Genomic DNA, 27,510 nt, shown 5'->3' with positions numbered 1-27,510 from the left:
ATAAAATCGTGATACTTGTGGAGATTGTGATATGATATCAACCAGTCCTTGGTGATTCCCCACCATATTAGCTAGCTTAAATTTTTTGGCGGTTTATTACAGGCATTCTAAGAAGGCACTAGCTAAGCTTAGACTAAGCTGCAGACATTTTTTAATTTACTCATGTTAAACTATACACTCAATGCTGGTTGCACTCTGTGGTGTCCAAAGTGGCATCCTGGCCCAAGTTACCTAGAGGTTACGTGATTGATTTACAAGTTAGCATTGGCAAAAAAAATTCAAGACAGTCTTCAGGGATCTGAAAGGTCATTGGAAGTTTCAAATACAACTACAGCATTCTTGCTTGACCTAAAACATAATCAACAAACACAAAATGGGCTAATGAGATAACCCAGGGGGAGAAAAAAAAAGTCAGGGCACGGCGTCCTTTCTCCTCCCTCGACAACTAAGTGTACAATCACCCATGCTGAGGCAGGCAAAATGCAACAGCATCACTCTGCACCTCCAACGCCCAAAACCTGTCTTGGCTTTAAAATTTTCATTTACGGTTCAATTTTAATGGCTCTTAGCCCTGGGATTTAAACTCCAACACTCCGCTCTAATGTTTTTGGTCTTTAGTATTTAAGCACCTCTTTGAGACATGCTGAATAAAGTGAAGTTCGTCCTACTGGAGCTGTTTTATTTCATTATAAAGCACCTCGGTTGCTGAGGAACAGCCAGACAAAGCACTGAGCTTTGGAGTATTCAAACTATTTGGCTGCATATTTCAGGTCCGTGGGGTTCTAAGTATGATTCCTTAAGATGCAAAGAGTACAGAATATAAATCACAGACACCGAATTAAACCATTTAATATGCATAAAAATCAATGAAACCTGCTATTACTACATCTTAACAAAAAAAAAAAAAAAAAAAGGTTTCGGGCAGGTAATCATCGATTATTAGATGAATTATTATCATGGAATAATGAGTCTTTTTATTTTTATATTTTTTGTGTGTTTCAAAATAATTCATTATAAATAGGCCACATGCAAAAACCATTAATATCCAGTGCACAGATCTGCAAATAAACATCATTCAAAAATCATGTTTGAACATCTGAGAGCTGGATCATATGACAAAAAACGCAGAGCCAGTTGTACTGCTCTTATGCAACTGATTCAAATCATCTGGAGTTCTTTATTTTGTTTAAAATGGTTAAAGCAATGAAAAAATGCAATAAATATTTCCATAGACATAGTGTAGCTGCTTACTTTGTGGTCAGTAAAATTGCTTTTAACATCTAAAGGTTAATAAAATTCTATTTCTATTACAGTTCAAATCACTTGCAGCAACACAAACGAATCACATTAATCAATATGTAAGGATGTAAAAAATAAAATAAAATAAAATACAAGGGTTGTTCAAACCATACCGGAGATGGTTACATTCTTATGAATGAAAGTGTAAAATCGATTGACATTTGCAGAAGACGTTAGCCACATTACAGTGACGAAACTCCAGTAACAGCTGCAGTAAGACATCTGAACGATACAAACGTTTTAAAGACGGCTGAACATCTGTGAGTAGCGATCCACGCGGAGTCATTTACTTCAACATTCAGTGAGTTGAACCCATGATCCTTGAAAACTAACCGATAACTCGGCAACTTGACCACAATCATTCACACAATCAATCATTTACCAACACCACCTGCACATTACAGGAACTCGGCTGGGAGTTTTTGCGACATACTTTATACAGTTCTGACCACGCTGCAAGTCATTTCGATGTTTGGAACTTTAAAGGCGTTCCTGGGAGGCCAGGTTTTCAGGCATGAAGCAGGCAGTCCGATTGGGAATTTTGAACCTTGATAGTGTCAAAGCACTAGAAACATTCAAAGCACTGGGATAACTGCATTAGTGTAGGAGGGGATTATATAAGGAAAAAAGAGATTTTACTCTCGTAATTGTGTTCTGTCATTCTGCACAATTTAAAGTCCCTGTTTGACTTGAACACCCTTGGCTTGAATGTAGTGTGCTCAAAAAAAGTAGTAAATATTACATGCTTACATACTTTAAATTTGCTTATAGATGACTTATTCAAATACGATTCTATGGCAATTCAAGTCATTTGAATTCAATTCAAAAGACCTGAGCTGAGCGTCACTTGATCTGCATGTTTCTTTTTGTTGTATCTATTGAAAAGCATCATGTTGTCATTGTTGTTTCAAAGTGTTTCGATTGAGGAATCCTGAGGTCAGTGTTTTTACACAGGACTTCCTGTTTACAGAAGGTCATCAACCGTGTAATCTTCAACCTGAGCGCAAAAATCCACAGTGGGAGATGTGACACACACGGAGAAAACGCAATGCTATTTCAACATGCATCCTCAGGATATGGCCCACAATGGTGACAACACAGGAAGCAAGGTCACATTTTGCTTTTTTTTTCTCTTGGGATTTCCTTTCTGACTGCCGATCTGACTGGAATCTCATTGATGAAGGCAATGTTGCAAAAAAAAAAAAAAAAAAAAAAAAAAAAAACGACAAGTTAACACAGTGGAGGCACATCTACATAAGGATTGCATGATAATATGAATATAACAACACATTAGGAAGAAATCAACACACGACTGCAGAAATTACTGCTTGAATCCCAAATTCTAGTAGAGAAATGTATAGAAAGCCACGGTTTACTCAACGTAATTCTTTAGAATTAGAAATAACAGTTACAGCTAAGACGATTCCTTATTTGCACAGAAAATAACATGAAACACATAATACTGCAGCAAGCGCACAAGGGTTCAAATACTTATGGAATGCTTATAGAAATGCTGCGAACTAAACAGATTTGCTTTATCGCTTATTGCATTATTTTGCATTTTGTTTTTTCACCCACGCTTTCCTCAAGATATTACTCCAGGCCATGAAGGCTTAAGTTTATTAAGAGAACAGGAATACATTTTTCATACAGGGTTTCTGTTGTTTTTTTTGTCATTTCCTTTCTTCCTTTTTTTTTTTTTTTTGCAGATGCTGTCGGTAACTCAAACACATCATACAGCTGCATGATTTAATAGAAAAAAAATTATAAAATAGATTTTTTGTTTTTTGGACAATGTTACAATTTAAACTTTTTTATATTAATCTATCAAATGTAGCATTTTTTATTTTTATTTTTTATTCAAACAGATTTATCAAGTTTAATAGTAAATCATACCAAAAATGATGTCATTAAGATGATGTTTGCCAATATTTATCACAAAATTATAAAAAATTAATGTATATGTTTGTATATGAGGCGTAAAATGTTGCTGTTCCTCTATAATCCTACAGGGGGCACACTCTAAACTATTCACACAGCGGCATGCAGCGGTATCCTTTGCGGTAGGACAGAATTATTATAAATTTGTTTACAATTGTAACAAAATCTAAAAAAAAATAATAAAAAAACACACAATATAATAATAGAACTGCAATAAAAAATTGAATCTGCACCTAGGTTTCGCAATATCATCATATCGGCTAGTTCCAGAGCATGAGTATATTACCTGTAATAAATTGTAAACTTTAACGATTTAATGAATGCACAGGTCCAAATTGCGATTTTGATTTTTATGAGATTATTTATGCAACACTAAACAGCATAATAATAATAATAAGAAGAAGAAGACGACAAAGGGAAGCAGAATATGTAATATTAATCTAATCCATCTCTCTTGTTAATGATAACACATTCTGATTTGCTTAAAATGACACGCTTTGCTCTCATGTCCCATATTATTTTCTCCCTCCTAAGGTATACGTTTCTGAGCTTCTACTCCACAAGCGTCATATTCCCACTGATTGGCTCTCTATGATTTTTACATGCTGCCCTTTCAAGATGCTTTATTTCACCCTGATGTTGATTACATCTAAGTGGTGCTGATTTTAACAGGCCTATTTTGTATGCTGGCCCACACTCGCTCAAAGCAACACGAGAGCTTCTCTGGACATCTTCAATCAAACATCCCACTTATTAACATATTCATCAACTTCTACACCGGTCACGGTCCTAGAAAACTGTCCATTAAGCATCACAGATGATGATGATTCAAGTCACAGATATGCTCTCGACATGGAGGTGTTAATGAGGCGCACGGGTAACACCCACATGGAAAGAAGGGCATGTGGTGGTTTAGCACCGGGGCTGGAAATGACAAAAGACAAGATAGCATGAGCAGAGCGGATCGGTTTAGTTACTGAGGAAGGCTGAGCAATGTCACAAATCACACACTGCAGTTGCTGCATATTCCAAACCCACAGCTAAATGCACTGATGTGACCTTCTTAAACGTATCAGCTCGGACTAAGTGGTGTATCAACATGACAAATTTCTTCCGCCTTTGCCATGCCAGCGTTTGCATCCCCACTGTCCTGCACTCTTTATACAGTATCTATCAAAATACCTTCTAATTCCATGGTTTTCCTTATTTTTATTTCTTTCTACACTGTAAAACAATCCTCAAGGTGTCCAATACGAAAAATGTATCTGCTACTTCTGCTCTGTAAATCCTTCATAACGGCTCTAATCTGAGGTCCTGTTTGTTAATTGGTGATTTCTGAGGCTGGTGACTCTAAATGAACTTTTTGGTCCGTTTTGGTCGTGCTTTCCTGGGAAGGTCTTCATGAGAGACAGATTCATCACGGAGTTTGATGGGTTTTGCAAATGCACTTGGCAATATTGTTTTTGCAAAAACTGTTCCAGAATAGCTGACCTTCATGTTTTAAAATAACAACGACTTGTGGTTGTTACTTAATGGTATTTCATAGTTTTGAAAAATAAAAAATTCCAGTATTGTTATAGAACGTAGAGAATAAATCCGAACTTGGGCCGGTACTGTAGCTCTGCCCTGCTGCCGTCTCTCCACTCAGCCCCGTCCTGCCACTGCATGTCCCATTCGGCCCCAAGGTGTTGCTGTAGAAACGATATCTAACATTTTACAACGAGGGCTTAATATAAACCTGTAATCTAAATTACAGTCATAACTACTGTCAGAGCTGCTGTTCCAGATAATGAATTAGCACTTTACCTTCTGGCCTTTACAGAATCCAGTTTCCTATAATATAATCAGTACCACAAAGACCAATGATACCACGATAATGATTAACAAACATGGTATCAGCCTTAGCAAATGCATTACTCAGTTTAGGCATTTATTAGCCCGTATAACAGATCATCAGTCCCTGTGTTTGAGAAGCAGAGCTTGAGTTTATATTGTAATACCTGGATGTGTTTATAACTTGATGAAGAAAATGTGCAGGTTAATCAGATCAAACAGCTACGGCAGAAGATTGCACTGTCAGTAATTCACCATGGGGAAAAAAGTCATAAAGGAATATTGTTTAAAGCATCTCCAGTGGACTCTGACACTTCATAAGCGGTGGAATAAATCGGAGAATTTTACAGTCTACCATTCATACGGTTTTCCACCATCAACAGGTGACCATCCTGTATCTATCGTTCTCAAAAAAGGTTTTGTAAAAAGGCAATAGCTCATCGTGCATCGCAGTTTGGTGGCCTGCTAATCCACACTCATCACCTAGATCAAGATAAGCCATCTTCTTCATACATGAGCTCACAGATGCAAACAATTAGCGTGTCGGGTACAGCGAGGGAGGCAAGGCCTTTGTCAGTCTTAATAAAGGAGGTGTGGCCTTCACATCATTCCCTGTAAAAAATAAATATAAAAGGTGTGGCCTTCATGTCAGGGCCAATTAAGGAGGCATGGCCAGTGTATTAGGCCCAGTGAAGGAGGCGTGGCCAGTGTATTAGGCCCAGTGAAGGAGGCGTGGCCAGTGTATCAGTCCTAGTGAAGAAGGCGTGGCCAGTGTATCAGTCCTAGTGAAGAAGGCATGGCCTGTGTATCAGTCCTAGTGAAGGAGGCGTGGCCTGTGTATCAGTCCTAGTGAAGAAGGCGTGGCCTGTGTATCAGTCCTAGTGAAGAAGGCGTGGCCTGTGTATCAGTCCTAGTGAAGAAGGCGTGGCCTGTGTATCAGTCCTAGTGAAGAAGGCGTGGCCTGTGTATCAGTCCTAGTGAAGAAGGCGTGGCCTGTGTATCAGTCCCAGTAAAGAAGGCATGGCCTGTGTATCAGTCCTAGTGAAGAAGGCTTGGGGCTGTGTATCAGTCCTAGTGAAGAAGGCGTGGCCTGTGCATCTGTTGCAGTAAAGCAGGTGAGGCGGTTGTTTGCCAGTCCCACTGAAAGAAGTGTGGCCTTTGTGACAGTCTCAGTGAAGGAGGTGTGGCCTTTGTCAGTCTCAATAAAAAAGGCGTGGCCTTCTCATCAGTGACCGTAAAGAAGGTGTGGCCTTCATGTCAGGGTCAATTAAGGGGACATGGACTGTGCATCACTCCCAGTGAAGAAGGTATGACCTGTGTCAATTGCATTGAAGAGGGCATGGCCTGTGTCTCAGTCCCATTGAAGGGGATGTGGCCTGTGTGGAGGTGCTTAGGCTCAGTAAAGGAGGTGTTGCCTTTGTGCGTCAGTGCCATTTTTTATGGCTCCTAGCCCCAGATAGATGTGGCATCATCAAGATTCAAACTCACAATCCACCAAGGGTGAAGCAAGCATTTCGTGTTGCACCGCTTGGGAATCCTAAGATGACAAATTTTCAACCTAAGCGTAAAGTTATCATTTCTTGAAATATTCCACTAATTACAACTTCAGGTCCTACAAAAATGCAAGCATGGCATAGTCACATTTCCATTTCAAAATTAAATAAGTGCCTCTAAATTATACACTTTTCACCCTGTCAAATGCAATGCAATTAAATACATTTAAACGACAAATCCTAATGACTGGCTGTCATTAGCTTCTCCCATGTCCTTCAGTTTTTACTTTCCTAGCGAGCTGATGATTAGTCCATGTTTATATTAAACATTCCATTAAGCAATCTTGCCTAATGGAGCAGGATTAGAAACAGTACTCGGGCACATCTCACGCATGCAAGCAGGCCAGTCAGCAGTGGCTTTAGCTAATTGGGCTCACGAGGTGCTGAGTGTTAAAACTGCATCAGTCACACACCGCGGCTTAATGTGACGGAGGAGAGCTTGGCAAACAAGATCAGCAAAACTAAATTTAGAGACACAAAGCCTTGAGGTGAGCGAGACAGCGAGAGAGGACATGTGAAGGATCCATCTGGAGTCTAAACAGGAGCATGCATTTCAGTTTCCTAAAAACCACAAACCTTGCCTTGATAACGGCCCTTTTTCAATCCAAATGGGTTTTGGGGGAAAAGCAAAAATGTGGAAACGTGTTTGTGCAAACCAGTGACATTTCAAGAAGTTGCTGTGTTACACACGCACACACACACACTCAATGTGGAAAAATGCTTTGTTAAAAGACATGTGGTAGTATTAAAATTTCATATCGTGAAAATATTGTCTCAGCTTTCATTTCTGTTTATCATATAAAAATAGTCATTCAATCATCACCCTTTTAGTGTCACAATGGATCCAGAGCAGCGGCTGCAAAGCGACCAACAATCCAATGCACGACACACACACACACACACTCACACGATATAGTACTTACAGTCTCTACGTTTTAAATTTTCACAGGAAATAGAAATTATAATATTTGTGTATGTGTCTCTTTTGTGTCTCAGTCCCAGTTAAGGAGGTTTGGCTGTTATATGTCATTCCCAGTTAAGGAGGCGTGGCTTTCACGTGCCCGTCTCAGTGAAGGGGGCGTGGACGTTTGTGTGCCAGTCCCAGTTGAAGGAGGCGTGGCTTTTTGTGACTCAATCCAAGTGAAAGAGCCGTCAGTCCCAGTGAAAATTCTTCTGGTTTTTTTTTTTTTATCTTTTGTACATCTAGTTGGTTAGTTGATTGATTATTGCTTCAGAAAAAGAAAATCACACCATAATTGAACTAGTTGAAAGTTGAGCATAATTGAAGATTTATTAAAACTGCTTTTAAATAACACAGCCAGCTGTAATGCCTCCGCAGAGAGACATAAGGTTTAACTGAAATAGGATCGATGCTGCTCTTATACACTTTTAATCAGTGTAAAAGGCTACACCAAGGCCTGTGCTGTAGATATCAGACACTGAAGCACTTACGTTATCATAAAACTATAAACAATGAAGATAAGACCCCGCTCATGGGGCATATCTCAGGCATATCTCGCTGTTAGCGCTGATTACTCTGATAATAACCACGGTCTCCTGTTGCCGTGAATGTCTGTCGCACAGTAACGGAACGACGATTGGTATGATTATGTAATGGTTGCAAATTATTCTTCTTAAAGGGAAGCAAGCCGAGACACGTCCCTCAACGTTCATCGCTCAGACAAGCCTTAACCTGGAAATGTGGGTCAGGCGTCAAACGCAGCCGCAGCAGCAGCATCCCAAACATTCAAAACGTCGCTCCATGGTGTGAAAGTTTTATTCCTGAATGTTTTAGAAAAGAGCAACGTGCCAAAAACGACATTTTCTATTTATTAAAGAACAACAGATACTGTAGCACTTGTGGAATGTCCATAAAACAAGTTCATGTTATCACCTTTAGAAAAAAGGAGAAAAAAAGCCCTTAACTGCACACACATCTGGGTCCAAAATATGAGGTTACAGTACATCTGTACAGTACGAAAGAATGTCAGCCGGGACCTGATTGCTGATTGAGTTGCATTTGTGTTGCCCAAGACTGTGACACAACCAAACCTTTGTCTACACAAAACACACTCAAGTGTAGCTCTATATGTTCATAAAGAGCCAGAGGAAACATGAGCTCACGAGCGTGGCGTTCTGAATGGCTGCTTGCCATCGTCAGTGATGGAGTGGAATCCAATACCAGGCTCATGTGTCTGCGCTAAGACTGCCAACATCCCAAATCTACAGCACATTGTGGGACGCCAGCAGCGGGAGGCCAGAACGGGGGTTTTGAAAAATCTCCCACCATTATATGCATCTTATGCTTAGCTACCGAAATAGCCCAAATTGCTGGAGCGGATCTGAATGCAGGTCCGGGTTTCAGTTGCCATGCAGATAAGTATGTAGAGCTGTGAAGCGTAGGCAGGCTCTTAATTGGATTTTTGCGCTTGCCTATTTTGGATTCAAACGCTTGTCTGTAGTAGCTATAATTCCTACAGGTTTTGAAGCATTAAAAACTCTTAAAAGTATTGACTAAGCATTACATTGAAATATAATTCTTGCCCATTGTTTAAATGTCATGTCTCGTACGAAGCGATAATCTTTTTTTTTTTCCCCCGCCTTGGTTCCGTTCCAAACTCCAGTCCAGTAGGTGGCGGTATTGCACAAAACTTATAAAGTACATTTTAAATATTGCCTAAATTTTGGGTCTACATCTTCTATATGGCCAAACTATACAGGCATAATAAGGGTGCTGTAGGAAACAAAGACCAGTAGCTGTGGCTGGTATAACACGGCAAACATACTGTACCAACGACTCTGTGAACAAAGTCTCACAGAGACGAACAAGACGTCTTAATCAGGTTCTTAATCAGCTCATGCTCTCAGCCGCAGTCGTCCCACTCAAATAGCCCCAGGCACAGGAAGGATTACTGCAATAAGAAGCAGCCATGTGGATCCGAGGCCAGTTCGACTTAAAATATCAGTGTTTTGGATTTTCCGTCAGAAAGCTGGCTTCAGTTTAGGAGGTCAGTACTACGAGGGCTCTGAGTTTCCAGGAAGCATCAAGGAGGCCACAGGGATGGACCCCCCCCCCTTTTTTTCCCACCACAAAGAATGTCTCTGGCACGTCCGTTGGATTTCAGAAAGATGAATTCAGGGTGATTTACATTTCACTGGCCCTGACATTTCAGGAACGACAGTGAAAGAATGCAAGAGTTCTGGGGTCTTTGTTCAGCAGGCAGCTGCAGCATGAGGCTCGGTGTACGAGAAGCAGAAACCCGAATGTTGTGTACAAAATCGCCAGCGAAGGACGAGGCTATATTTAGCATGCGTTACTATATTTAATCAATTTCGTTGTGCAATGATAATAAATAAAGGTTCCTGTGTTTCTTTCAAATATGCACTACTTCTCTATTTGCTCTCAGTTTAATGACAAACAGCTGCAATGTTTGCACTCGAAAGATGTTCACAAATCGGATTAATATCCACATATTGAAAAGCTTTCATTCTGTTATTTATTTGTACCTGAAATATTTCATATATCATAGATCAATATAAAAAAAATAAATCATCATGATCCCAACCAGTCAAGTGTGAAAGATGAATAAGTCAAGTTCAGCCTTTATTAAGTTCAGTTCTTTATTCGTCACACATGCATTACTGCTCAGTGAAATTCTTTATTCTTCGCATATCCCAGCTTCTTGTTAGTAGGCAGGGGTCAGTCATTTTACGGCACCCCTGGAGCAGACAGGGTTATGGGCCTTGCTCAAGGGCTGGGGCTCAAACCACCGATCTTCCGATCCGTAAGTCAGAGCCTTAACACACTGAGCCACCACTGCTCATAAAATTTAAATGAATAAATGCATCAAAGCAGTCACTGATGAGCGCCAGTGTGTTTTTTGGTTTGACCCTTAAGCTTCGAGCCCCATATCTAACCGTTCTCTCACACTCACATGAAAGTTAAAAGCGTTTAAGTTGTAATCATGTCAATTTTAAACATTAATATCTACACCTATGTATTTATTATAAATAAGGACATTTGTGGCTCAGTGGTAGGTTTTCCATCTGCCTGGGTTCGATTTCCACCCAATGCCCAAACCCCAGCCACTGGACGCAGAGACGGTCCCAAGCCTGGATAAAACGGGAGGGCTGCGTCAGGATGGGCATCCGGAGTAAAATCTCTGCCAAGTTGTTGGGGGGAACGGGGGGGAATGACAAACTGACAAACAACTAAAGATACAGTACACTCCTACTTCAGTGCAATGACCAGATTTTAAAATTAGCACAGTACAGTATGTGCAAGAGCATTCTCCAATGTTTTTTACACCAAGACGCTAAAATTCTCTCGCTTCTGTTTGGACTGGATTATTCACATCCCTAGTCCATGTTGTATTGTATTGACAGCTAGAAGTTTTTTTTTTTTTTTCTCACTTTAGCGGAAGATTTGAAATTACAGGAACCGGGGTAAGAAAACTCGAACACGTTATCAAAACCTGGAAGGATGGTGCTGAACCGTCAACTTTGTGGAAAAAAATGTGGTCGGAAAAAAAAAACAATCATTAATGGAGATCACTTAAACACTTGGTAAAGTTGCATGGTAATAAATAGGGGTGCACCGAAATGAAAATTCTGGGCCGAAAACGAAACCGAAATTTTTGGATGCACTTGGCCGAAAACCGATACCGAAACCGAAAATGGCTTCATTAAAAAACATGTTTAAAATATTTTCTTTTTGTTTGTATAAAAAAAATGTTGCATATTGCAACTTTGCTGTCCTCATCTGAAACTTTAAAGTGCTTCCAAACCGCCGACATACTTCGTGTTTGATGCGTAATGACAGCGCGAACGAGACGGGAGGATGGCAGAGGCGTGGCGAAAATTTTGGCTTTTATTTTCGGCGCTTTCTTATTAAAAATTATTTAAATTTTATTTAAAAATAAATAAATAAATAATGTACCCATCATGCACTGTACAAGCTGACAACCTGAATGTACTGAATGATCAGGTTATCAAATCTATTGAGTTCCTTTTCCCTGATGGCACGGGAAATACTCCAGGACTCAAATTGTGAAAAAGTGGTTCTGGAAGGACGAGGAATCGTTTTCATAAATAAACTGGACACCAGATTGTTTTCTATATGCAAAGCTAAAGGTGACTGAATGGAATCTTCGAGTACGCAACTTTTTTTTTTTTTTGGTCAGTTAATGTATATTAGAAATATTAGTAATAGTAGTAGATGTTTAGAACACCTAGGATATATTGAATAATGCATTTAAATCTAATCTGCCACTCAACTGTTAAATAGCCAGAAACACAACTCAATTGATCGTCACTAAGCGTTTTACCCTTGCAGAGTCATTCTGGATCCAGAGCATATCTGAAAGCAAACCAGGAATACAACCTGGATAAGATGCCATAAATATTACAACCTGCAAACGTTTTAAGGGCTGACGACTTGGCAGTTCGTTTGCTAAGTGGCCATTTGCCAAATGGCATGGTGTCAGCTTCTCTTAGCTGTCCGCGTTACGCTAATACACGCGCACGATGAAAACAATCAATGCGCATTAAACAAGACGCAAGTCAGCTGCACCCCAGGATAATTTGCACTTTGGTGCATTTCTGTGAATTAGTATGGCCTGTTGTCTTCGCTTAGAACAAGCTAATTCATATTCTTTAATGACAAAGCCCGTCATGTTACACCCTTACACAAGCATGCGGAAAAAAGCAGTTTTACCGCGGAACTTAAGCAGAACCTCTCAAGCAACAAAACAAATAAATAGACCTGACACACCAAAGTATGGAAAGGAAAAGTGCATTAGAGATAACAAACACTGATAAATATGCATGATTCATGTTCTATGATGATTCCCCACCCTTTTCTGAAAGTGATAACTAAGATTCGAACTGCCCTATGGTAATTTTAAATATCAAGATCATCTAATTGTCTCGTCTCATCAAATTCTGGCGCCAACACACGAGCGGTTGTTTACAGAAAGAGCGAGAGAAAAAAAAAAAAAAAAAACACTCAACAGCAGAACAGTTATTAGCCGACCGCAGTCAAATCAGCTTCCTTTCCCGCCCTGATCTGGCCGCTAGAATAACCATTCTTTGAATAAATTTCAATAGTCAAAGTAACCTAACCAGGTACACTCTTCTCAACAGGATGGATTTCGTTTAGTTTGGATGAAAAGAGACAAGAGATTGTGTGTTAAAGTATAGAGGAAATTAGCGACTCGTTCACGAGGACATGTAGCCTTAATAATTAAATGTGTGAAAGGAACACGTTTCTCAAGGTTGCAAAACACACTACACTAGGAGAAGCAGAACCGTGTCCAATTTTAATATTGCGATAACCCAGTTTTCGAAATGAGCCCTGCGAAAAAAAAAATCCAAACGTAGAGTGAGTGTTAATTAATGATTGCTGAGGACGCGTGTAGCGGTTGTGACCGTGACTCTGTAAAGCTCTCGGAGACGAGTCCCATGTTCAAGATGTACGCATGGTCCTCGCATTTTTAATTAACATCCTCTCATTCTAATTTAATATTTGACCTTTATGATAAGCACTTGATATGGGGTGTGCTTGATCTTTAGCAGGTGTGCTAGGAAATCAATATTCTGGCCTACAATCCTCAAGATCGGTCGCTTCGCTAAACTTTTTAAACACCACTTTTCCCAGCAGCTATAATTCTTACAGGTTTTACAGGTATGAAACCATTAAAATGTTTACTAGGGATAAGGGCCCTTTCAATCAGGCCCCCTATCCCCAGTAAAAGGAAATCTTATTGCTTCAGTAAACCAAGACATCTTGAACAATGCTATGGTTCCAACTTTGTCCAAACAGTTTGGTGAAGGCCCTTTTCTATTCCAACATGACTGTGCGCCAGTGCACAAAGCAAGGACTGTACAGACGTGGTTTGATAAGTTCGGTGTGGAAGAACTTAAGTGGCCCTAACACAGAGCCCTGATCTCAACCCCATCAAGCAACTTTGGGATGAACCGGAATAAAGATTGCGAGCCAGGCCTTCTCGTCCAACATCAGTGCCTCACCCCCTCATCTTCTATAGCACTTTATCCTGTGTTTAGCGGGTCGTGGAGGGTCTGGAGCCTATTCCAGGAGGCTTAGAGCACAAGGCGGGGTACACCCTGGACAGGGTGCCAATCCATCGCAGGACACACACACACACACACACACACACACACACACACACACACACACACACACATACTCACACACCCATTCACACACTACGGGCAATTTGGGAACGCCAGTTAGCCTAACCTGCATATCTTTGGACTGTGGGAGGAAACCGGAGTATCAGGAGGAAAAACACCAAGCATGGGGAGAACATGCAAACTCCATGCACACAGAGACGGGAATCGAGCATGATAGAACCTGGACCCTGGAGGTGCAAGGCGACAGTGCTAACCACTACGCCGCCTTGGACAAAACAAATTCCAAAAATTTAAATGACTCTAGGTTATAATTATGTCGTCCCACTTTAGAAAAATATTTTCTACATTGTCATAAGAAAAATATCCAATTCTTGAATATCCGGTGTAGAACATAACGTATGATTTTTTTAAGGGTCATTAGTTTTTATCCAAATAAATAATTCATTAAAAAACGCGCAAAATTGTTCTGTCTGTAAGTCTGTGAGTGACGCTCCGAGGCCACTGCAGGCGTTCCGGTGAACATTCAGCAAGCGGAACACCTGATCCTTGAAAATCGGCAATTTGCGGAAGGGACGCATTGGTCTGTGGGAACTGAACACACAATAATTTACCAACACCACTTTTACATTACTTGGCTAAGAGTTATTGCTGCATCCCCTCGTACAGTCCTGACCTCGCTCCAAGCCATGTTTGGACCATTAAAGGAGTTCCTGGGAGGTCAGCGTTTCAGACGTGAAGCAGGCAGCCTGATCATGGGTTTGGGTCAAGCACTTCTGAAACTCTAGGATAAGTGCAATAGTGTAGCAAGAGATTATATAGAGAAATAAAGTAATCTCAAATATTTTTTGTTATTCTGCGCAATCAAAAGTCCCAGTTTGACTTGAACACCCCAAGCATGATTTGTCCAGGAAAGCCGTTTTAAAATATCCTAATACAGAGTTAGGGTTTATTGTAAATAAACATTGCATTGTTTATTTAATGCAATGTCTAAAGAATTGAACAGAAATAAAACTTGAAAAAGCTGATGGAGTGAGTTTTACTGTTGACTGTAGTTATGCTTAACAGAGCGTGAACCTCAAATTGCTCTACTGCAAAAGTTACAAAATCCAGTACCATAATGCATTCCATACATACTCCTGAGTAATGACAGCGCCGTAACTCTTAAACAAATTCAAACTATTTCCGTAACGTGTTTCAGATGTTCCTCACGAGCGTTCCAACCGACCGCAAATATTCGCACACAGGCATGTGTTTTTAAACCTCATGAAAATAAGAAGTCATAATAAGCAGCACAAGGGTCCCGGTGAAGGGTCAGAGCGCTGTACGGGTCTATAAAAGAAAAGAATGTGGAACGAAAAGCATGATTTCTGACATGAAAAGGAGGAGCTTTGGTGCTCTTTAAAGGTCAGATTACTTCATTGTGTGTGAGATGAGTCAGTGTGTGTCAGTGTGTAAAGTGTAAAACCACTTCATTCAGGGCACTGGCTGCACATTCAACATTCGACACTCGACACAAAAACAGCATGTGACTCCACTTACATGCGGACTAAGAGACCGAGGGCTACGGACAAGCGCACGCGCTCGCGAGCGATAATGAAACTCGCTAGCTTACTGGAAACACTACGACTATCAAGGAATCTCCAGAACCGGCATGTTAAGATAAATGTAAGCGATCAAATGAGTGCCTGCAGAGTAGGTTTTTTACAAACAATACCGAAGCAGTTTCGTTTGTCTGATGACAGAAAAATTTGGGCCAATTACCATAGCAGGGTGACTGGAAATGATCCGTCAGCTGATTAAAGAAAAAAAAAGAAAAGAAAAGAAAAACCCTAATGATCAACATCGAAGGAAATGGGATCAGGAAGCAAATTTCAACAATAAAAACCCTGCGCATTTCCCTGCCATTTAGGCCTTCCTGTGCATTTCCCTTTCCTTCAAAGATGCCATGCATTCTGAAGAACAAACCCATCAACCTTGCATCACTACAATGCAGAACGTCTGACCTCACATGCCACAACTTTGGGTCTTAACGCCAGCTGATATATTTTTAACGCAGATGCGATGCCAGCATTTCTATGACCCCCAGGTCAAACAAGACATTCAGTCTTTTTGCTCTTTCTGGACTGGACCCAACACATCTGCCTTCCTCCAAAGCTCCTTAAAGCTTTCAAAGACATCCCAGAAAGCTTTCCATAGCCTCCTGCCATTTCCCAGAACAGCCTGTTTCCCCTGCAAGATTAGCGCATGCAAAAATACTTGAATCCCCACCAATCATCACCGACGTGTGTTGCAGAGATGCCAGCTAAATAAAACACTCTGCACTGCAGTAAGGAGGCTGTCAGCTCCATCAGTCTGGAGCTCCAGTAGTCCTTTCACTTTAGACTTAACACATTAGCAAGGTCCCAACTACATGATTACATCATGCATCTGGAGAGCACCTCTCAAATACACGCAACGAAATTAGGGCTCGCCATGGCATTTAAAGCCTTCCGACGACCCGAGTCGAGGCGCAGGCTGAAATGGCGAGACAGCTGAATTCTGGCCAAGACTGAGCGCAGCAGAATCACTTCATCAGTCAGAGAGAGCGGACGCAGGATATCGTGTAATCGCTGGAAAACGCAGCCGTGCTGAAATCTAGGCATGTTCATTAACAAATACCTCGCTGACCTAAAGTAGTGTTCAGTGCTCGTAAAAGCCAGGCAGATAAAACTCTATAAACAAAGAGGCGACGTATCGCTATAGTGCATTAAATCGAGGCTCACTGAGCAAAGGACCCAACAAGATTACATATAAAGCAAGAAGTGGCGGGATCGCGCATCATAGTAAGACTGAAAAGATCCGTATGACAAATAAAAAATTTTTAAAGCCCAGGCACCTTGGCTAAGCACATTTTATGTCTAGACTATAGGTTACCATAATTCAAATCCCACGACCTGCTGCACTAAAGGCATAATTGATTATTATTTAGAATTAAATAATTATAAATTTAGAATAGACAATCTTTTCACAACTGTATACACACCAGTTCACCAATGACTTGGTGGCTTCTTGTTAATGTGCTACAAAAATATCACTATTCACATGCTGTCATTGGCAAGTTTATTTAGAATGATAACAAAAGGTTAAAAAAATAAGTAATAAAAATAACATTGAATTGGGAATAAAATCATGATACTTATAGAATCACAATATTGATTAAATCTGTACTTAGTGATACGAGGTGGAATCGAAATGTTTATAGACTAGTTTTGTACCACTAACCTTCATAAGTCAGTGTGCCAAAAGACACCGTCGTGTGTACATCAGGAGCTGTGCAATTAGTGTTGTTCTGACCACATGCATTACCACGTCTGCCATTTCACGGACAGCAAGTTTGAACAAAGAGTGAATGTGAAATTATGCATGAAACTCTGCAAATCTGCCACATAGTTGTTCGTCATTATTCGTCAAGTTTTTGCGGCGATGCTACAACGAGTTGTTCAAGATGTTTTGAGTGGCATGAACAGAACATTATCGCCAGAAGACTAAGACCAGGTTATTTTTTTTATTTTTGCTGCCTGTCAACGTGTCAATAGTTTAGAGTGTGTCAAATATCAAATTTTATATGAATCGCAATAATAGTCCAAGATTATCATATTATGCAATAATATTTAGATATTTTATTTTACAAGAGACAGACAATAGAGCTGTCAATCATAGGTAGAAGGCTGATTCGATTTAATTCAAATTTATGGCATTGCGATTTAAATTTCAGTTTGATTCAGTAGCATCTCTCTTACAGATCATCAAATATTAAGCACTGCTTAAAGTTTTTCCTGGGGTTTCTCCTGCCAATGTTCTGCGCCACACTCCAGTCCCCTAGGTGGTAGTACCCCACCAACTGCTGATAAACTCCCAAAGAAGAAGAAACAATACTCTCGCAAGACATTTTCTATCTTCTAACCAGTTGCTACTAGGACATTTGGCTAAAACAAGCTTCTAGTGTCAGAAGAGACCAAAACGAAGCGTTTTGCCATAAAAGGAGAACATACTATATGTTTGGTTCATCCAAAGACCCAGGAAAGCCCGTTCAAGATACCAGACATCAGATATCATGGTTGCTTCTTCCAACATTTTACAAATGCTTGTGATTGGTTCTTTCACCACCATGACCACTATCCAAAACATTTAGACCAAAATGACCACCAAATTAGGATCATTAGGTCATCCCAGGTCTCTGACCTAAACCCTGTAAAAACCTCTGAATGTTATATTTCTGGAAAGATTCCAAGACCTTGAGGGTACTGGAGAGGATCTGTATTTAAGGTGTGCTCTTGCTTCTCATCAAGCATTGCAGGAGCAGATTCAGTGCTGTTAGATTAGTAATGCCAAAAATAGTGATGTGGCTTTGCAAATTTATTTTGTTGTTGATAAGATCTACTCAATAAGGCTTTATAGCTTGACTCTGACATGCAAAAGGTGTGCAATAAAACGTCAATCATAATCCCTTTGTACGACCAGTGTTGATATTTAACTAGACAGAGATGTATGAAGTTTAAATATAAATGTTAACATGCAATAAATATGCCTTTTAGACCAACCTGAGGGGACACAGCTCCTGACAAAGCAGCTCATATACCATCTCCCTCCCCCATCCCCACAACTGTCCCTTAACTGGTATTGATCAAGCCTGGCTATTGTTGTCTATATCATTGAGACACCTACCCATGATAGTCAATGCAACTAGACATCCTTAAAAAAATAAGTGACTTTTATGATAATACTAATAAAAATAATACTAATAAATACAATAAATTAATACAGCTTGTGTGCATGGTCTGGATGGTGAAAGGAGGCTGTTTGGGGCAAAATGTCACACATTCATCTCATGCAGTGTAAAAACCACTCTGCATAATGGTGTAGGAGAAACAATCCTTCAAGCAGCCGATTTAATAAGATTGCCACTCAGACAATCACCACTCCAATGATGCCATTTCACATTTCAATGCATCAATAAAAAAATGAAACGGAATGATATTTCTGGTTCTCGTTCTGAACTGGTTGCAGCATAACAGCTTAGGATTGCAAGGAAGCAGTGAGGCAGTTTCGAAAGGCTTTAGTATACAACACGCTACAGAACATCAGATCCTGCAGCAATAATCTGTGTGGCTGGATAGGAGGATGTGAAGTGTACAGAACACGTATCAGGATGAAATTAAAGAAAAAACAAAATAATGATATACACATAATAGTGTGTGCAGGTGTGTCTGAAATCTGTATGTAGCCTGTCCTTTTGTGATGCTCCTGCATTGCAAAATTAAATATGATTTATAGAGTGAGCATATATCTATCAATCTATCAATCTATCTATCAGTACAAACACACAACTCGGCTCAGTATGTACAGCATGTGTGTGCATATATATATATATATATATATATATATATATATATATATATATCTGTATCTCTTTTCATCTATATTTAGGGAATCATATGTAATGTGTATGTACACACACAACCTCTTTATACTATGTACACACCATACATACTATATATGAGTACATATTAGTGTTTACATAAATAAATATAAAGAGAAAGAAAAATATATTTATTTCTTCCCATTTATATATGATCCCAATTATATATTTATATATGTTCCCAATTATATATATATATATATATATATATATATATATATAAATAAAACCACACACACACACACACACACATGTCGATCTATCTATTTATATACATACACACATATTCATCTCTTCTGATATATATATATATATATATATATATATATATATATAAATTTATAGAATATTGTGTGGTATATACTGTATGTTTATATATCTATTTATGCATGAACACATATGGTTAGTACTTAAGAATAAGAAACCTACATCTGTCTATCCACCTTTATAGATATGTTTATAAAGTATAGTGTGTGTGTGTGTGTGTATCCGTCTATCTATCTTCCCACACACATATGATATGATATGATCAGTCCTCCTGACCTGTTGCGTCCTCTCGGCCGGGTTCAGCATCACCGCCTGCCGGAAGCTGTTGTCCACGTAGGACGCCATTGTCTCGGGTGGAAAAGCGGCGAAAGCGCGCGTGTATTCTCTCCGTGCGTCCGGCGCGGTGTGTGTGTGTGTGTGTCTCAGCCCCGTGTGGAGGCGCCTTCCCCGGGACACGGCCTGCTGCGCCCCCGGGGCCTCGCTCTCTGTCTCTGTCTCTCTGTGTCTCTCTGTGTCTTTCTGTGTGTGTGTGTGTGTGTGTCTCTCTCTCTCTCCGGCCCGATCCGATCCAAACAAATAAACCGAACCGAACCGTGCAGAGACACACCTCTACTCAGCTGATCGACTGCGTGAAAAATGTCCCGGCGCGCTTATTTTCTTTTGCAGTACAAAGCATGCATGAAATGCATTTCCTCCCTATACACACACACACACACACACACACACACTGCTCAGGATCTCCGGCTTGCACGACGCGTTTAAAGAAGAACAAAAAAAAACAACAACACAAATCCACCCGTCGGTCAAGTTTCCGTCCGATTCCACGAAAGCGTCAAGCAGCGCGCGCGTGTGTGTGCGTGCGCTTAATTCAGCTTGTTAAAAAGTGACAGACTGCTGTGTGTTCCCCCCCCCACCATGGTGACCGGCCGCGTACCGAGAGCGCGCATGATCCACCGGCTCGGGAGCGCGCACAATGGGCGAGACCCGAGGTGCACAATAACGGGAGCGGAACAATGCGGAGCGACGCGCTGAGCTCTGCCTCCACCTACCGGGCACTGCGCGCAACTACAGTCTCGGGTCCTGTAACGCACAAGATCTCCAGGTTGTGGACACCTCATCATCCACCATCACCTCATCATCCACCACACATACTGTATATGATTCTTTCCCAAACTTCAAACACATAATAGTCAGAAGTTTTAAGAATGATAATTCAAATATAAATTTGTACAAAGTCCACTACTTCTGTGTTCTTAGATCCTATTGTCAAATGTCATACGTGTCAAAGGCTTTTATTGACAATAACATTCAATATTTGCAGTATTGACCCTTCTTTTTCAAGATCTCTGCAATTCACCCTGGCATGCGGTTTTGCTTCTCAGTGACCTTTTTTTTTTTTTTTTTTTTACAATTTTTACTAAGAACACAACCATGAATAAAGAATGGTGCGAAATTATCCTGTGAGATCAACTGACAAAAACGATTAAAAAAATAATAATAAAAAAATTAAAAAAAAAAAAAAAAAAAAAAAAAAATATATATATATGTGTGTGTGTGTGTGTGTGTGTTATTTTCAAAACCTTTGGGCACGGGTGTATAGCTTTGCACTTTCCCTTCACTGGAACTAAAAGGCCCAAACCTGTTCCAGCATGGCGGTGCCTCTACAAACAAACTGATCTCCAGGAAGACATACTGTGTCAAGTTTGGAGCAGAAAATCTTGAGTGACAGGCACAGAACTCTGACCTCAACCCTAAATGGAGTCTCCTTACTCAATATCAATATTGAAGGTGAACAAATATAAACCCCCACAGCCACGCGCCAAAATCTCGTGGAAAGCCTTCCAACAAGGACATATTGGTGTGATGGTCAGGTGTCCACACACCACACTATTTGTGGGGACATGTGGAAATAGTGTGCTATAGGAATGTCATAAAAAATAATGGCAATAAATTATAATGCCATTAAATTATAATAAGAGATAAAAGCTTGTTTTTTAAAAGATTTTCACTCAAGCAGTACTTACAAACCAGCAGTTATTAAGATCCTCGGTTTATTTCAAGTCAGGTCAAGTAGGCTTTTATTATCACTTCAACCATATACAGTTTTGTACACAGTGAAACGAAACAAATATAGAACTACATACAACATGAATGAACAACATAAATTAACAGAAACAAACTAGCTAACTTAGAGACCTAATTAGCCGGCTAGCTAAGACCAAACAGATTGACATTTTAAGTTAACAGAAAACTATATATGTTTTTACAGAAAAAAGAGACAACATAAAGCGCACATGCTAATGTGCAAACAAGAGCGACAAAGAAAAAAAATTTCAATATTTTGTGGTATGGAGTTAATGAGTTGAGGTAGTGGGAGGAGCAAAGATAAAAATAGTTTGCTAAAATTAACAAGTAATGAATATTGTGCAAAAAGCATTCACAGGTTGGTGTGTACAATAGTTTAAAAGGGTTGGTCAGTGTGTTTGTATGTGTTGTAGTTGAGTTCATCTAAGTGATAATACGTGGCTTGAGGAAAGAAGATTATACACAGTCTAGATGTGTGTGCCCGAATGCTTCAGTACCCTTTTTCAGATGGCAGATGGTAAAGAGTGTGTGTGAGGGGTGTTTTCGATCAACCACAATGCTGGTGGCTTTGCGGATGCAGCGTGTGGTGTAGATGTCCTCAATAGACGGGAGAGAGACCCCGATGATCTTCTCTGCTGTCCTCACTATCCACTGTAGGGTCTTGTGGTCCGAGATGGCACAATTCCCAAACCAGACAGTGATGCAGCTGCTCAGGATCCTCTCGATTGTCCCTCTATAAAAGGTGGTAAGAATCGGCGGTGGAAGCTGGGCCTACCTCAGCCTTCTCAAGAAGAAAAGACGCTGTTGGGCTTCCTCGTGCAGAGAGCTGGTGTTGAGGAACCAGGTGAGGTTTTTCTTCATGTGGACATCCAGGAATTTGGTGCTGTCCACAGAGGAGTTGTTAACGCTCAGCGGAGAATGGTCGCTCCTTTTCCTCCTAAAGTCAACAACCATCTCCTTTGTATTATCGACGTTCAGAGACAGGTTGTTGTCTTTACACGAGTTGGTTAGCCTCTGCACTTCCTCTCTGCTGATTTGTCGTTCTTGCTGATAAGTCCCACCATGATCGTGTCATCAGCAAACTTAATGATGTGATTCGAACTGTGTGTCGCTATGCATTCATAAGTCAGCAGTGTGAACAGCAGGGAACTGAGCACACAGCCTTGTGGGGCCCCAGTGCTCACTGTGGTGGTGCTGAAGGTACAGTTCCTGATCCGTCCTGTCTGAAGTCTTCCGGTCAGAAAGTCCAGGATCCAGTTATAGAGGGAGGTCTTCAGGCCCTATAGGCTCAGTTTCCTGATCAGGTGTTGAGGGATGATAGTGTTGAATGCTGAGCTGAAACCTTGGGTATTCTTATTGTCCAAGTGTGTGAGAGCCAGATAGAGTGTGGTGGAGATGGCGTCGTCCGTTGAAAAAAAAATTATAAGATGCTTAATTTCTCCATGTAATTTCAGACAGTTACTGTTGCCCTAGTAAGGTTGATGAATTACCAATAACAACACATCATAGACAAACCAGGTCTAGCTTTCATTCACTCACTTTTATTGTCTAAGCATTTCACTGCATATCGTATGGTGTATGACTGTGTATGTGACAAATAAATAAAATTTGAATTTGAATACTGGTCACATTGTGTACACACATTCACAGTTTTTGGGTGTTCAGATGAAACAAGAAAGCTCAGAGAAACCCATAGGGACAGGGAGAGAACATGCAGCACTCTGGACAATAAGTAAAGAATGAAGGTAAGATCAAACCTGGAGTCCTGGAATTGGGTATAAAATAACCATGGTTCATAATCTTTTTAGATAAGATCAACAACAAACATGATTATTGTTATTACTAATTAGTAATAGAATTTGTAATAAAAGTGTTTGTGTGTGTGTGTGTGTGTGTGTGTGTGTGTGTGTGTGTGTGTGAGGCTACCTGTACCTCGCCTTGTACAAAAGTCTCATGGGATAGGCTTCAGGCACCCTCGATCCTGTATTAATACTGTATATGGACATGACACATTTAAATACTTTACTTAAATAATAAAATGTATGTGTCATAAACACACCTTCAGGATTGATTAAAGGTTCACAAACATAATATAATTTTACCTTTAGTCATTTTTCGTTAGTGTTTTAACCTAAGGCATGAACGTAAATGTTTTGTATAGTGGTTATACATAGTATGAAAGTATAATATCTAGAACAAAACACTACTGGCCTACTTTTTAATAAAATTTAATGAACTGACGTTTTTCATAATGTAGATAATGGTTATTGGAATATCAAAAGTTTAGAATGTATAATTATACCGTATAACTGTAGCACACTCACTCATAAATAACCCATTGAGCCAGAAAACCAGGACACTGCAACAACACTGTGTGCACACCGTGGTAGCTGTCGTCTCCGTGGTAACCAGAGGTAACATCACAATGTGAGGGGAGGAATGGAGCACACTGTGAGGTGACCAGAGATTGCATCACAATGTACTCCTGTGCTCCTGCCCTCACACTCACCTGGAGCTCGGAGCAGGTGACTGACAGGAGCGATGAGAGAGAAACAAAGCAGAACTAATCCCGCTCAAAAAGCAGCCGGGAAAAGAATCCTCTTCACAGGTACACTATGCTTAATTTGTTTGTTTGTTTGTTTTTCAACTAATTAACTAATTGGGTCCAACCTCTAAATGCATTACCAACTGCTGTTAAAGCTGTCAATTACAGTCAACAACAGTTTGTTTAGTTGATTTATTATGACTTGAAATCTGCTTTTACCTGTTGGAGAAAAAAATTGTTTGTCTGTCTGACTGTCTGTCTAGACAGTCTTTCTTTCTGTGTCTGTCTGTCCATGTTTTGACTGTCTGTCTGTGTTTGTGTCTGTATGTCTGTCTGTCTATCTGTCTTTGTGTGTTTTTGTGTCTGTCTGTCTGTGTGCTTCTCTTTCTTTTTGTGTCTGTCTCTACATCCTTTGTAGTCAATCCTAGAGTGTTCTTTAAAAGTTATTTAATGACAATCTGAATAAGCTTTTATGTTTGCAGACGTGGTCTGTCTGGCTTTCTTAGTGTTTAATGTTTAGGTCTGTTTGTCTGTACTGTATGTCTGTCTGTCTGTGGAAACCAACACAACACTTCAGTTCATTCTAATATTTAAAATATTACAGTTTGGGGTTTTGTTCCTGTTAAAAAGGTCTAACCGTTGTCACCTATTAACACTTAACACCTAATATTATTGCTCATTAAAACTGCGATTCTTCAATTATCTCTCCCACATTCATGTTGAAAAAGAAACACAGAAAAATCCAGCATAATAAAAAACGAAATCACCAGCTGATCACATCCAACTCACGTACATCCCTTATGCTCTGAGCACATATAAAACTCTCAGTAATTCTTCGTATACAGTACCTTTCTGTAAGTGCCATCTTTCCCCTGCCGCTCTGTAGGACCTGGCGGAGTTAAGGATTACCACATCACACTGTGTGATTTCCCGCACAGCATCGGCATTGGCCCCTTGCCTTCAGGAGCCACGGGGGATTTAAATTACCTCCTCCGGCCTGCACCGGATGCACCACCACCGCTGCCCAAGCACTGCTACGTTGGAGAAGTGGGATGGGGCATTGAGCATGGAGTCAAACTCAATACCAGGACTTTACTCAGCAACACACAGATCAAGGTTGGTCATGTGCGGAATAAGTAAAGACAAACTGTAGATTTCCTTTTATAAAAACTTGTCAGTTAAGACTCTTTGCATAAATGTTAATAAACCCTTAATAAAGCTTCATAAGATGAACAATTAAAACTTTTCGTGATGTTTTTCCATTTCAGCGTTCTGGGTTTAACTTGGCCATGGAGGACAGGATTTCTCAGATCATACAGGAAACATGGTAAGACCCAGATACACAGAACTTCTTGAGAAATTACAGAAATAAAACACATAGAGAATCCCAGAATAATTAATCTAACGTATGATATCCTGTTCATACTGTACTAATATGTAGGACTTGGAGTTTGACTCATCCAGAAACAATGCTATTTCTCTTATCATTTTCACATTAAGCTTTGGATCGTTTCCTAGCTGCTGTTAGATGCTTTGAGTGACTATTGATAAAACCCCTTTGTCTCCTTTACATTAATAATTTACTATTTACAGGCAAGTGCATGCGTTCCTTTTTTACAGGCAGAAGCCGAGCTCCCGAGGGAACCAGAATGCATATCAGAATGAGGTCAAGGTCAAGAAAAAGGTAGGCTGTATCAAACACCAGAAACGGTTAAGGAGATTTGAAAGTACTAAATTCTAAGTTTTAAGGACTGTCCAATAAATTAGAAGAACTTTGTGGAAGAAATGTGGTAAAAAAAATCATGAAAGGAGATCACTTAAACTCTTATTAAAGATGCCTGAAAGGTGGTCATTGCAAATTTTTTTTACAATGTATGTAAATATATGTATATGAATGTACTATCCTGAATAAAATTCAATAAAGATATTCGGACTCAGAGACTCAGAGACACCTGCTATTACTGTACATTTTTGTTTCTTTCATTATAAATCATATTTAGTTTTTCCTATAAGTCCAATCTCAAAGTGATTACAGTTAAAGCTTGGATTGCGGGCATAATTCCTTCTGAAAGCGCCCATGTATATCGAAGCACTCCTAAAGCAAAGCGAATTTCCCCATAAGATATAATAGAAACTCTGATGATTCATTCCACAAACCCAAACATATTTATATGAAAATAATTAATACAAAATGTAAAGAAAAAATAAACTAATTAACCTGCACTTTATCTTTGAAAAGATTCGTAACTGTAGTCTGTAGAGCATAGGGGGTGGGGGGGACTTTCACACACACGCGTGTACAGACACACACACGCGTGTACAAGCATACACACGCTAGTTTGCCTACAGACACTATTACTCTCACAAGCATGTGCTTGCACACACACACACACACACCTTTTTTCCGACAGAAACACTCACTCGCAGAACGCGCACGCGCACACACACACACACACACACACACCATTTTGCCGATAGAGACTCTTACTATGTGTATGTGCGGGAGCTGGGGCTATCTAGGGATAGGGAACTTACGGCACAGGACCAGGTACACCCTGAATGGGATGCCACCATATTGTAGGGCAAGCACACACACGCACAGACCCACAATTATACATTAAGGGCAATTTGGAAATACCAATCAACCTACTCTCCATGTTTATGGACTGTGGGAGGAAACCGGGTTACCCAGAGAAAACCCACCAAGCATGGGGAGAACTGTGCAAACTCCACACACACTGACTTCTGAACAAACTCCTGACTTTGAGACTTGTGTTCCCCCTAAAATGTATCTTGTCGTGTTCCAGTGAAAATGTAAAATCCACTTTTCTTTTAACAGCTGCCTATATAATGTCCAGCAGTCACATTAGGACAAGTGAAGTGATATACACCTGTGATCTGTACAGCTGGCACTACTGTCTATTATAAAAGATTCATCAACAGCTTCAGGCAAATCAGATATGAACAGTGCTGTGGTATAAAGATTTAAAATATGCAGCTGTCATAAAGATGCACATCGATGACCAAGTTTGTGTTTTCTCTTCATGGCAGAGACACTCAGGTGAAAGGAAAACACCAGAGAAAGCACACCGGCGTGGCGTCACATTGTCAGTCACTGAAGGACAGAATGCTTCATAAAAACACACTGATGTGCACGTGGCATCTGGAGTGTTTTAGTATACACTATGCTTGTTTCATGATGATTTATGATTTTGTGTGATGTGTAAAATTATGTAAGAAAGAAAATTGTAAAGTGTAGAGAGATTTATGATTTTTCTATGGAATGATAAAAGAATTAAAACATCAATCCTAAAGGGACATTTTTTGTCTTTCTTTTGATAGCAACAACAACAGGAACAAGCATTATTACTATT

General features: G+C 40.0%; 2 protein-coding genes across 8 annotated transcripts in view; one reads left to right on the top strand and one right to left on the bottom strand.

Annotated features, from left to right (window-relative positions):
- rapgef2b (Rap guanine nucleotide exchange factor 2b) overlaps nt 1-20,013 on the bottom strand; it is a 120,764-nt gene extending 100,751 nt beyond the window's left edge. For all 7 annotated transcript variants that reach the window (XM_053505517.1, XM_053505516.1, XM_053505523.1 and 4 more), the window contains exon 1: nt 19,783-20,013. In XM_053505517.1, the coding sequence (XP_053361492.1) occupies nt 19,783-19,851 (69 nt within the window). In that variant the 5' untranslated portion in view covers nt 19,852-20,013. The remainder of the gene's footprint in view (nt 1-19,782) is intronic.
- Nucleotides 20,014-24,112: 4,099 nt separating this feature from the next.
- LOC128531818 (uncharacterized protein C4orf45 homolog) lies at nt 24,113-25,467 on the top strand. Its single transcript, XM_053505965.1, has 3 exons — nt 24,113-24,199; nt 25,023-25,252; nt 25,405-25,467. The coding sequence occupies exons 1-3, from the start codon at nt 24,133-24,135 to the stop codon at nt 25,465-25,467; spliced, it is 360 nt and encodes a 119-aa protein (XP_053361940.1). The 5' UTR covers nt 24,113-24,132.
- Nucleotides 25,468-27,510: the final 2,043 nt, after the last annotated feature.

Source organism: Clarias gariepinus, chromosome 10, assembly GCF_024256425.1.
Source record: "Clarias gariepinus isolate MV-2021 ecotype Netherlands chromosome 10, CGAR_prim_01v2, whole genome shotgun sequence".
Taxonomy (NCBI): Eukaryota; Metazoa; Chordata; class Actinopteri; order Siluriformes; family Clariidae; genus Clarias; species Clarias gariepinus.
The sequence above is the reverse complement of the archived record's forward strand: the minus strand, read 5'-3'. Positions and strand labels throughout refer to the sequence as shown.

Excerpts from the sequence above, each read along its gene's own strand:
- LOC128531818 (XM_053505965.1), top strand. The coding sequence starts at position 24,133 with ATGAGAGAGAAACAAAGCAGAACTAATCCCGCTCAAAAAGCAGCCGGG. Across the intron at positions 24,200-25,022 it reads GAAAAGAATCCTCTTCACAG|GACCTGGCGGAGTTAAGGAT; the intron begins GTACACTATGCT and ends GCCGCTCTGTAG. Across the intron at positions 25,253-25,404 it reads TCAGCAACACACAGATCAAG|CGTTCTGGGTTTAACTTGGC; the intron begins GTTGGTCATGTG and ends TTTCCATTTCAG.